This window comes from Coffea eugenioides, chromosome 2 (assembly GCF_003713205.1).
Source record: "Coffea eugenioides isolate CCC68of chromosome 2, Ceug_1.0, whole genome shotgun sequence".
Classification (NCBI taxonomy): domain Eukaryota; kingdom Viridiplantae; phylum Streptophyta; class Magnoliopsida; order Gentianales; family Rubiaceae; genus Coffea; species Coffea eugenioides.
The window spans coordinates 52,522,680-52,531,583 of record NC_040036.1 but is presented as its reverse complement, the minus strand read 5'-3'; the positions used below and the strand labels follow the sequence as shown (position 1 = coordinate 52,531,583).

Here is an 8,904-nt window from a genome sequence, read left to right as displayed (position 1 = left end):
AATGATTGATGAACCCTTAGCCATTGAAATGATTTCTTTTTATAAAGTGTTACTGGATGACAGAAAATAATTGCTAGAATGTCTTGGGACTTCACTTTTATTTTATTTGCTTATATTGGGTTGCTGAAACCAAGTGCTAATGATTGATGAAGCCTTGGTTGACTATTTTATTTTATTCGAGAATGCAATTGTTGAAAGCTAGGGCTAATGATTGACGAAGCCCTAGTAACGTGCTATGTGATTTTTGCTATATTTTGATCTATATTGTGATTTCGAAACGGAATCGGAGCGGGGAAATTGTATAGACCTTGCGAACTCGAGTAGCCGCGTTCAAAATTAACCAAGAATATTTTCCAATTAGGATTATATTATAAAACTCTATATCTAGCGTTTTGCCTAAAACTTTCCAATTTAATAATTTCCTTCAGCTCAAACCAGCTCCGATAGCTATGGTACATAAGTTCTATAACTTTTGGAAACTACAAATCTTATTTCAATTCTTTTCCTTCCTATAAGCCTTGCACTTGTATAGTTAACTATAGGAAAAGTTTTAAAATACTAGTTCTACTAATCCTAGTGAAAAGCTTGGGAGACTTGCTCGGCAAGAAACCCTATTTTAGGAAAAATAGTTTTTAAGGATAATTTTGCAAAAGCCGTAACTTTAGAGAAATGTTCAAAGTAACTTTCTAACCATGATTTTGAGAAGTTTGTCGACTTGTTGCTAGTAAATAACACTAGTTACCCTCTTCTAAGGAAAATAAAGAACATTTCTATGACTTTTGTCAAGCTTCAATCTAAATAGATTTTTGAAATCTCTTGAGAAAGTAAACTAGTATTATATTAAATAAATTCTTATACGAATAAGTTTAAAAACTGAATAGAAACTTATAGTTTCAAAATTTGGTTTTAGGATATCGCGAGGACGCGGAATTCGATTCCCAACCTGATATCTGAACTTCACTCTTGGTGAGTGTCCCTGCCTGTTCTTTTCCTACTTGAATTAAGTGCTTTCTTGACTCGATATGTGATGAATTGTAAAATGAGTTTTTGATCCATCGAAGTGAGCAGTGTGTACTTTATCGCACTAGCCGTTCGAGTGGTGACTTGCGTGAATCATTTTTCTCGTGAATCCTTAATCTAAGAGTAGTTACGTCGTTGGGTGAATCCCTCGGCACTTGAATCAACTACAAAAATCCTTGGATCTAAATGTAGTTACGTCGTTGGGTGAATCCCTCGACACTTGAATCAACTACAATAATCCTTGAATCTAAAAGTAGTTACGTCGTTGGGTGAATCCCTCGACACTTGAATCAACTACAAAAACGTCGATTCGTGAATCTCTCGACTAATTCTATTACGGGTATATCTCGAGTATACTGCGTCGGTAGACGAAGTTCGGGCCCGAAGCGGAGGTATGAACGGTGACGGGTTAGGATTAAAATAAGTGGATCTACATGGACTATAGGTAGTGAAAGTTGACGGAGGGTCAACTACGAGGGTATCTGATCAAGCGAGGAGAATGGCTCCCGAGAGCCCATGTATCCTACCTTGTGCTGTTATACGCTTTCTTAATTGATTAAATTTGTTTAAATTGTTATCTGTTGTTTGATTTATGTGAGTGCATGTTTTGGGGCACCACTGAGCTTTAGTTCACGAAGCTGGAATACTTGCTTATGTTTCCCTTCTTGAATGTACTGAATACTATGACTTATGTTGTGGGCTGTATTGTGTTTGATTCGGATAATGTACTTTTTATTTTGGATTGCCACTTGAAGCTGGAAAAGTGTAATCTCTATTTCTAGTACTCAACTTGTGTGTTTGTATTAGTATAGTATATCATTAGCTATCGCGAGCGTCGCTGGAAGTGTTTAGGAACTGTCGATTGGCTAAGTTTTATACTGTTACCTCTGAAGTTAATGTGGTTTGTAAATCGACTTATTTCGGAAGAATCCTTATTGTAATAGTTAAGTTTATCGTCGGAAGATTTCAGGTTAGTTTGCTTGCGTGAGTCCTGGCGAGAGCTGGGCAGACGGCCTGCCAACCCTTCGGTTCGCCTTAGGGGGAAGTGGGGTCGCCACAGGTGGTATCAGAGCCTAGGTTAGAAAAGTTATTGGAGAGATATACTATACGAGTTAGAAAACCCGAACTTTTAGAAGTAAGAATTGAATATATTCTAAGTGATGCTGATCTAATTATCTATTTGAGTTCTAACCTCTAAGTTTAATTCTCTTGCAGGTATGGAGAATGGTAATGGACACGCTAATGGTAATGGGGTACCTAATGGACACATAGAGCCCCTTAGGTCCATCTCTTACAGACCACGAGGTGGAGGAGCCCATATACGTTACACCCCAGCTGATAGGCATCCTCGGTGCCAGTGTAGGGCCATGTATGCCTACCCCAATGAGCTAGTACTATCCCTGGATGATGAGCGCCACCATCTGAGGGACGCTAACTTCACCATGACCCAGGATGTAGATGAGCTGAGTATCATGGTAGATACCCAGTTCGATCGTATAGCCGATTTGGAGGTTAGGCTAACTGCTGAGCATCATTTGCTGGAGGCTGCTCGCTTAGAGATAGCACGTCAGAGGACGAGGGTGACCCGATTGGCTGAGAGGATTCGTGATAGGAGCGTCGGTATCAGGGCTGATGCCGCGATGATGATAGACGAGGCCACGAGCATCCTTCAGAGTGTCGAGCAGGAGGACCCAGAGGAGGATCCGGAGGAGGATCCAGAGGAGGATCCGGAGGAGGACATAGCTCCCGATAGCCCTGCGGAGGGATAGGCTTGGATCGATTTGACTATATTAGATATATAGGGTTAGAATAGGGGGACGTTAGCTAGGTCATCAAGTTTTGTCTAGGCGGATGATTTGCTTCTGAGGCACCACATCCCTAATTTTTGTTAAGGGATTATTCGTATGTATTTTTGCTGGTTATGTGCCTTACTTTTGGGAATGTCCCAACCTATTATTTGTATGACTTTTATCCGGAAATATATGTTAAGTGTTTTACTTACTTGTCTTCCATTCCATATTGACTTTAATTACTAAAGGAATGTTAACAAGCCTAAATAAATAATTCTACGCTTAATCGTTTGATCCTTCCATAATAGGCATAACTTAGACCATGGATCGCCAAGTGGTAGGAAGGGGCCGCGGGAGACCCACTAGACAACATCCGGAAGCGGGTAGAGATAGAGAGCCCGAGGTCAATCCAGACCAAAGGCAAGAGGGTGGGGCCGGAGACGGAGTGGCCACCGCTATTAACCGTATCACTGACGTCCTAGAGCGCTTGACTGAACACCAAGCTGCTGGACCAGGGCGCCATCAGGGAGGCCCAGTCGATTCCGATGATCGGGCATTGGAAAGGTTCCTGAAGTTTGGACCTCCCAAATTCCATGGAGGACCTGAGCCGGAAGTGGCCGAAGGCTGGTGGGAGAGGATCACTGAGATCTTCGCCGCCCTAAACTATACGGAGGAGCGAAAGGTGACTTTTGCCACCTTCCAGTTTGAGGGAGCTGCTCGCTCCTGGTGGAACCTAATGAGGGTCCATTGGGAGACTAACCATACACCACGGACTTGGATGAACTTCACAAGGGAGTTCAATGCCAAATTCCTGCCGCCTCTCATTCAAGAGAAGAGAGAGGACGATTTCATTCGATGCAAGCAAGGGGCGATGAGTGTCGCCGAGTATGAAATCCAGTTCACAAAGCTATCCCGCTTTGCACCTGAGTTGATAGCCACCGAGCAGAGGCGTGTTCGGAGGTTTGTGCAGGGTTTGAATGTAGAACTACAGGAAAGTTTAGCCGCGGTGAGGATAGATACTTTCGCAGATGCTGTCGAAAGAGCTCAGAGAGTTGAAGTAGCTAGAGCTCAAGTGAAATCCTTTCAAGCTAAGAAAAGATTTAACCCCAGCAGTAGTCGAGAGCCGACGTATGGAAATACTCCACCGGCTAAAGTGGGCCGGGGAACTGGCGGAATGACTAGTCCCGGAGCACCGCGAGGTGCACTAGCAAGGGGAACCGGGGCAAGGAATGCAGGGGGAAGAAACAATGGATTTAGAGGGGGACCGATTGGAAGAGGACAAGCTAGAAATACCTCGCAAGGAGGCCGAGCCATAATTCCCCAAATGACTTGTGCATACTGTAAGAAACCTGGCCATACTATGGATAGCTGCTGGAAGAAGCAAGGAAAGTGCCTGAAATGCGGAAGCAGCGAGCACCAAATTTCTGGGTGCTCAAAAATGCAGGAAGGGACTACTTCGAATGCTAGACCAAACACTTCTGGAGGGAGCCGGCCGACAGTTCCTGCCAGAGTGTATGCTTTAGGAGATCAACCTGTACCTAATGCCTCGGAAGTGGTGGAAGGTACACTCCCGATCTTTCACCGATTAGCTAAAGTATTGATTGACCCTGGGGCAACCCATTCTTTCGTTAAGCCATCCTTTATGTCTGGATTAGATGTGCAACCTGTTAGATTGCCCTTTGACCTTGAAGTTAGGACACCCATGGGTAATAAGAATGTAATCACTAGCTTGGCTTATAGGAATTGTGAATTCTGGATTGGAGAGCGTAAAATGCTAGTGGACCTGATTAGCCTAGACATAAAAGGTTACGATGTTATAATAGGAATGGATTTTCTAGGTCATTATCATGCTAAACTTGACTGTCGAGCAAAAGTAGTGGAATTTTGTATACCTGGTGAAGCAACCCTGAGGTTAGATGTTAAGGGTAGGTTAGCATCTTCTGCTATGATCTCAGGAATTAGAGCAAGGAAAATGTTGTCTAAAGGAGCGCAAGGTTTCTTAGCTTTCTTGATAAACGCTCCCAGCGATCAAGTGAAGCTGGAGGATGTACCTGTGGTACGAGAGTTTTCGGATGTGTTCCCTGAAGAGCTTAAGACTCTACCGCCGGAAAGGGAGGTGGAATTTAAGATTGACTTGGTACCTGGAACGGCTCCGATTTCTAAGACCCCGTATCGAATGGCTCCTGCCGAGCTAAAAGAATTGAAAATTCAACTGCAAGATCTGTTGGAGAAAGGTTTTGTGAAGGAGAGTGACTCACCTTGGGGAGCACCCGTCCTATTTGTAAAGAAAAAAGATGGAAGCTTGAGGCTGTGTATTGATTACCGAGGGTTAAATGAGGCTACAATTAAGAATAAATACCCTCTACCGTTGATTGATAGCTTGTTCGACCAACTGCAAGGGTCAGTGGTCTTTTCTAAGCTGGATTTGAGGCAAGGGTATTATCAGTTGAAGATCAGGAAGGAAGATATACCCAAGACTGCTTTTAGTACAAGATATGGACATTTTGAGTTTGCAGTCATGCCTTTTGGATTGACCAATGCACCAGCTGCTTTCATGGACTTGATGCAGAGACTTTTTAAGAAGTACCTGGACCAGTTTGTAGTGGTTTTCATAGATGATATCTTGATCTACTCTAAGACTCGTGAGGAACATGCTAAGCACCTAGAGGTGGTTTTGCAGACATTAAGAGAGCATAAACTATATGCCAAATTCAGCAAGTGCGAGTTTTGGTTGACTGAGATATCTTTTCTAGGTCACAGAGTTTCTGAGGATGGTATTGCCGTGGACCCGGCAAAAGTGGAAGCCGTTATGAATTGGAAACAACCAGAAACTCCAACTGAAGTTAGAAGTTTCTTGGGTTTAGCAGGTTATTATAGGCGATTTATCCAGGATTTCTCGAAAATTGCAGGACCTATGACTGAGCTAACCAAGAAAGGGGCTAAGTTTGTCTGGACCCCGAAGTGCGAGTCAAGTTTTCAGGAACTAAAGAAGCGGTTAACATCCGCTCCCGTTTTGGTTCTACCTGATGGAGGTGAAGGTTATGCTGTATATTCCGATGCTTCCAGAGAAGGTCTGGGATGAGTTTTAATGCAAATGGGTAAGGTAGTTGCTTACGCTTCTAGGAAATTGAAACCCCACGAGCAAAACTACCCAACTCATGATCTAGAACTAGCCGCAGTAATTTTCGCCTTGAAGAAATGGAGACACTACTTGTACGGCGTGACTTTTGAGGTTTTTACGGATCATAAGAGCCTCAAGTACTTGTTCTCCCAAAAGGAGCTGAATTTGAGACAAAGGCGATGGGTAGAATTTCTGGAAGATTATGACTGCTCGATTAATTACCACCCAGGAAAAGCCAATGTGGTGGCTGACGCTCTTAGTAGGAAGGCCCAAGTAGCAGGGTTAATGGTAAAAGAGTGGGATATGTTAGAAGAAATAAGTGGTTGGAACCCTCGCTTGGAGAATTTGAAAGTTTTGTTAGGGAACCTATCATTGAAGTCACCGTTACTAGAGCGGATTAAGGAAGCCCAGAAAACAGACCCTATGATTCGGAAGAATTTGGAGAAAGTGCAAAAAGGGGAAACCCTAGACTTCAAGTTAGGATCTGAAGGGGTATTGAGGTTTCAAGATCGAATTGTGGTTCCGTCAGACGAAGAGTTAAGAAAAGAAATTTTGGAAGAATCACATCGATCAAAGTATATCATACACCCAGGTGTGACCAAGATGTATCATGATGTAAAGGAATTATACTGGTGGGAAGGTTTGAAAAAGGACGTGGCCGCATTTGTACAAAAATGCTTAATCTGCCAACAAGTAAAAGCTGAACATCAAAAACCCTCTGGTTTATTGCAGCCGTTAGAAATCCCTGAATGTAAATGGGAACACATAACAATGGATTTTGTAACGGGCTTACCTAAAAGTCAAAAAGGTTTTGATGCAATTTGGGTCATAGTCGATCGACTCACCAAGTCTGCACACTTCTTACCTGTAAGCATGAGTTTCTCATTGGAAAAATTGGTCAAGTTGTACACAGAAGAGATCCTAAGGTTACATGGTATTCCAGTGAGTATCGTGTCTGATCGAGACCCAAGGTTTGTCTCGCGCTTCTGGCAGAAATTTCAGGATTCTTTGGGGACCAAGTTGAAGTTTAGTACTGCGTACCATCCCCAAACCGACGGGCAGTCGGAAAGGACAATTCAGACTTTGGAGGATCTACTGAGGTCGTGTATACTGGATTTTGGAGGTAAGTGGAGCCAATATACGACCTTAGTGGAATTTGCTTATAATAATAGCTATCAGGCTTCAATCCAGATGGCACCTTATGAGGCTTTGTATGGAAGAAGGTGTCGATCTCCGATTCATTGGGATGAAGTTGGAGAAAAGAAGGTCGTAGACCCCACAGCTATACCTTGGATAGAAGAAGCCCAGGAAAAAGTAAAATTGATCAGAGAACGGCTTCAAGTTGCTTAGAATAGACAAAAGAGCTACGCCGACACAAGGAGGAAGGATTTGGAATTTGAAGTAGGTGACAAGGTTTTCCTCAGAGTTAAACCCTTAAAGGGTGGGGTAGTGTCTAAGAAAGGTAAGAAGCTGAAGCCAAGGTACATTGGACCTTTTGAAATTTTGAAGAAAGTCGGGCTGGTAGCGTATCAATTGAAGTTGCCTGCAAGCATGGCCAAGATTCATGATATATTCCACGTTTCCATGCTTAGGAAATATTATTCCGATCCAAGTCACGTGTTGCCACTAGAAGGAATTGAGGTGGATGAGAAGTTAACTTATGAAGAAGGACCGGTCAGGATTCTGGAAAGAGAAATGAAGGAGCTGAGAAATAAGAAAATTCCCCTGGTGAAGATTTTGTGGAAAAATCATGGACTCGAAGAAGCAACTTGGGAGTTAGAAGAAGAAATGCAGAAAAAGTATCCTGATTTATTTATTCAGAATGTGTGAATTTTGAGGACAAAATTCTCTGTAAGGAGGGGAGGATGTGAGAACCCTGAAAATGCTTATATAAATAATATTACGTATGTCTTTCACACCTCTTTTATTCGTTAATAATTCCTAGTACTACTTTTACTTGTTTGCAATTAAGTACGTAAAACACGCTTATGTGGAAATTTATATAATTTTTCTGAGTTATGAATTCCTTGGTTCCGCTAAACTAAATTAAGATTTTTGGAGCTAGACTAAACCTTTCGTGTTAACATAAATGTTGGATTTTTATATATTGGTCAAACTTGATTTTAATAGGTTAATTAACCAAACAAGAATGTTAAAGAAAGCTTAATACTAATTCGTAATCAATTAATTCCAGATCAAGATAATACAAGCACCCTAACCATATTGAGGACCTAAATTGGTGATAATCAAAGTCTTGCAAGATTAGCATTTTAATTAGACGTTCAAAGCAATTTGGGGACAATTTTTGGAGCTTAATTAGGACCAAGGACTTGAGTGGCTAATTGGAGAATTAGTGAAATGTCTACAATACCCTCACAGCCTCACAACACCACCCACGACCATAACCAATTTCTGCAACCCAAACAACTCCCGGACATCATGATCACAAGCCACCCAGCTCGGCCAACCGCAGCTCCACCACCTCAGCCGGCCAATCACACATTTCACCACTGCAGCACACCACCTCTGTCGACACTCAACCTCCCTCAAATCCGCAGCACCACTTCACAATCTCACCCCATACCCTCTGCACACTCCCTACAACAGATAACATCCCACCATTTCCTTGTTATCATCGCCAGAGTAGAGAGGAAGAAACCGAGCCACACATCTACCAATTCTATTCGTGAGCTAGAGGAGAGGAAGGGGGGAGCTAGTGGAAGTTGTAGGAGTTGCTGGCCATCACCATCCTCGACCAACAATCACCAGCTACAACCAGAACCTGCTTCGTGCGTGAGGGCCGTGAGGAAGGAGAACCTTTCAAACATTCTGTCCGAGAACTTAGCTTGCTGTGAGGTGATTCCTGAGCTCCATTTAAACTGACTAAAGGTTGTTTAAGCCTTGCATTTGTCGAGTGAACAAGGATAAGTTAGAAAAGATTTAATGGACTTAAAATCTGGCCACATTCTGATC

At 42.7% G+C, this 8,904-nt stretch overlaps 1 protein-coding gene across 1 annotated transcript; it reads left to right on the top strand.

Moving 5' to 3' along the window:
• The first annotated feature begins 3,132 nt into the window (after nt 1–3,132).
• LOC113759874 lies at nt 3,133–7,281 on the top strand. The gene is made up of 6 exons (XM_027302453.1): nt 3,133–4,947; nt 5,122–5,530; nt 5,573–5,848; nt 6,161–6,227; nt 6,848–6,857; nt 7,021–7,281. Exons 1-6 carry the CDS (start codon nt 3,133–3,135, stop codon nt 7,279–7,281), a joined length of 2,838 nt encoding a protein of 945 aa, XP_027158254.1.
• The last annotated feature ends 1,623 nt before the right edge of the window (nt 7,282–8,904 follow it).

What these genes read in the sequence shown, in the direction of transcription:
- LOC113759874 (XM_027302453.1), top strand. Translation starts at nt 3,133, where the DNA reads ATGGATCGCCAAGTGGTAGGAAGGGGCCGCGGGAGACCCACTAGACAA. An exon ending in TGGAATTTAAGATTGACTTG is followed by an intron (nt 4,948 to 5,121) that starts GTACCTGGAACG and finishes AGCTTGAGGCTG; the next exon opens with TGTATTGATTACCGAGGGTT. An exon ending in TCTACCTGATGGAGGTGAAG is followed by an intron (nt 5,849 to 6,160) that starts GTTATGCTGTAT and finishes ATTACCACCCAG; the next exon opens with GAAAAGCCAATGTGGTGGCT.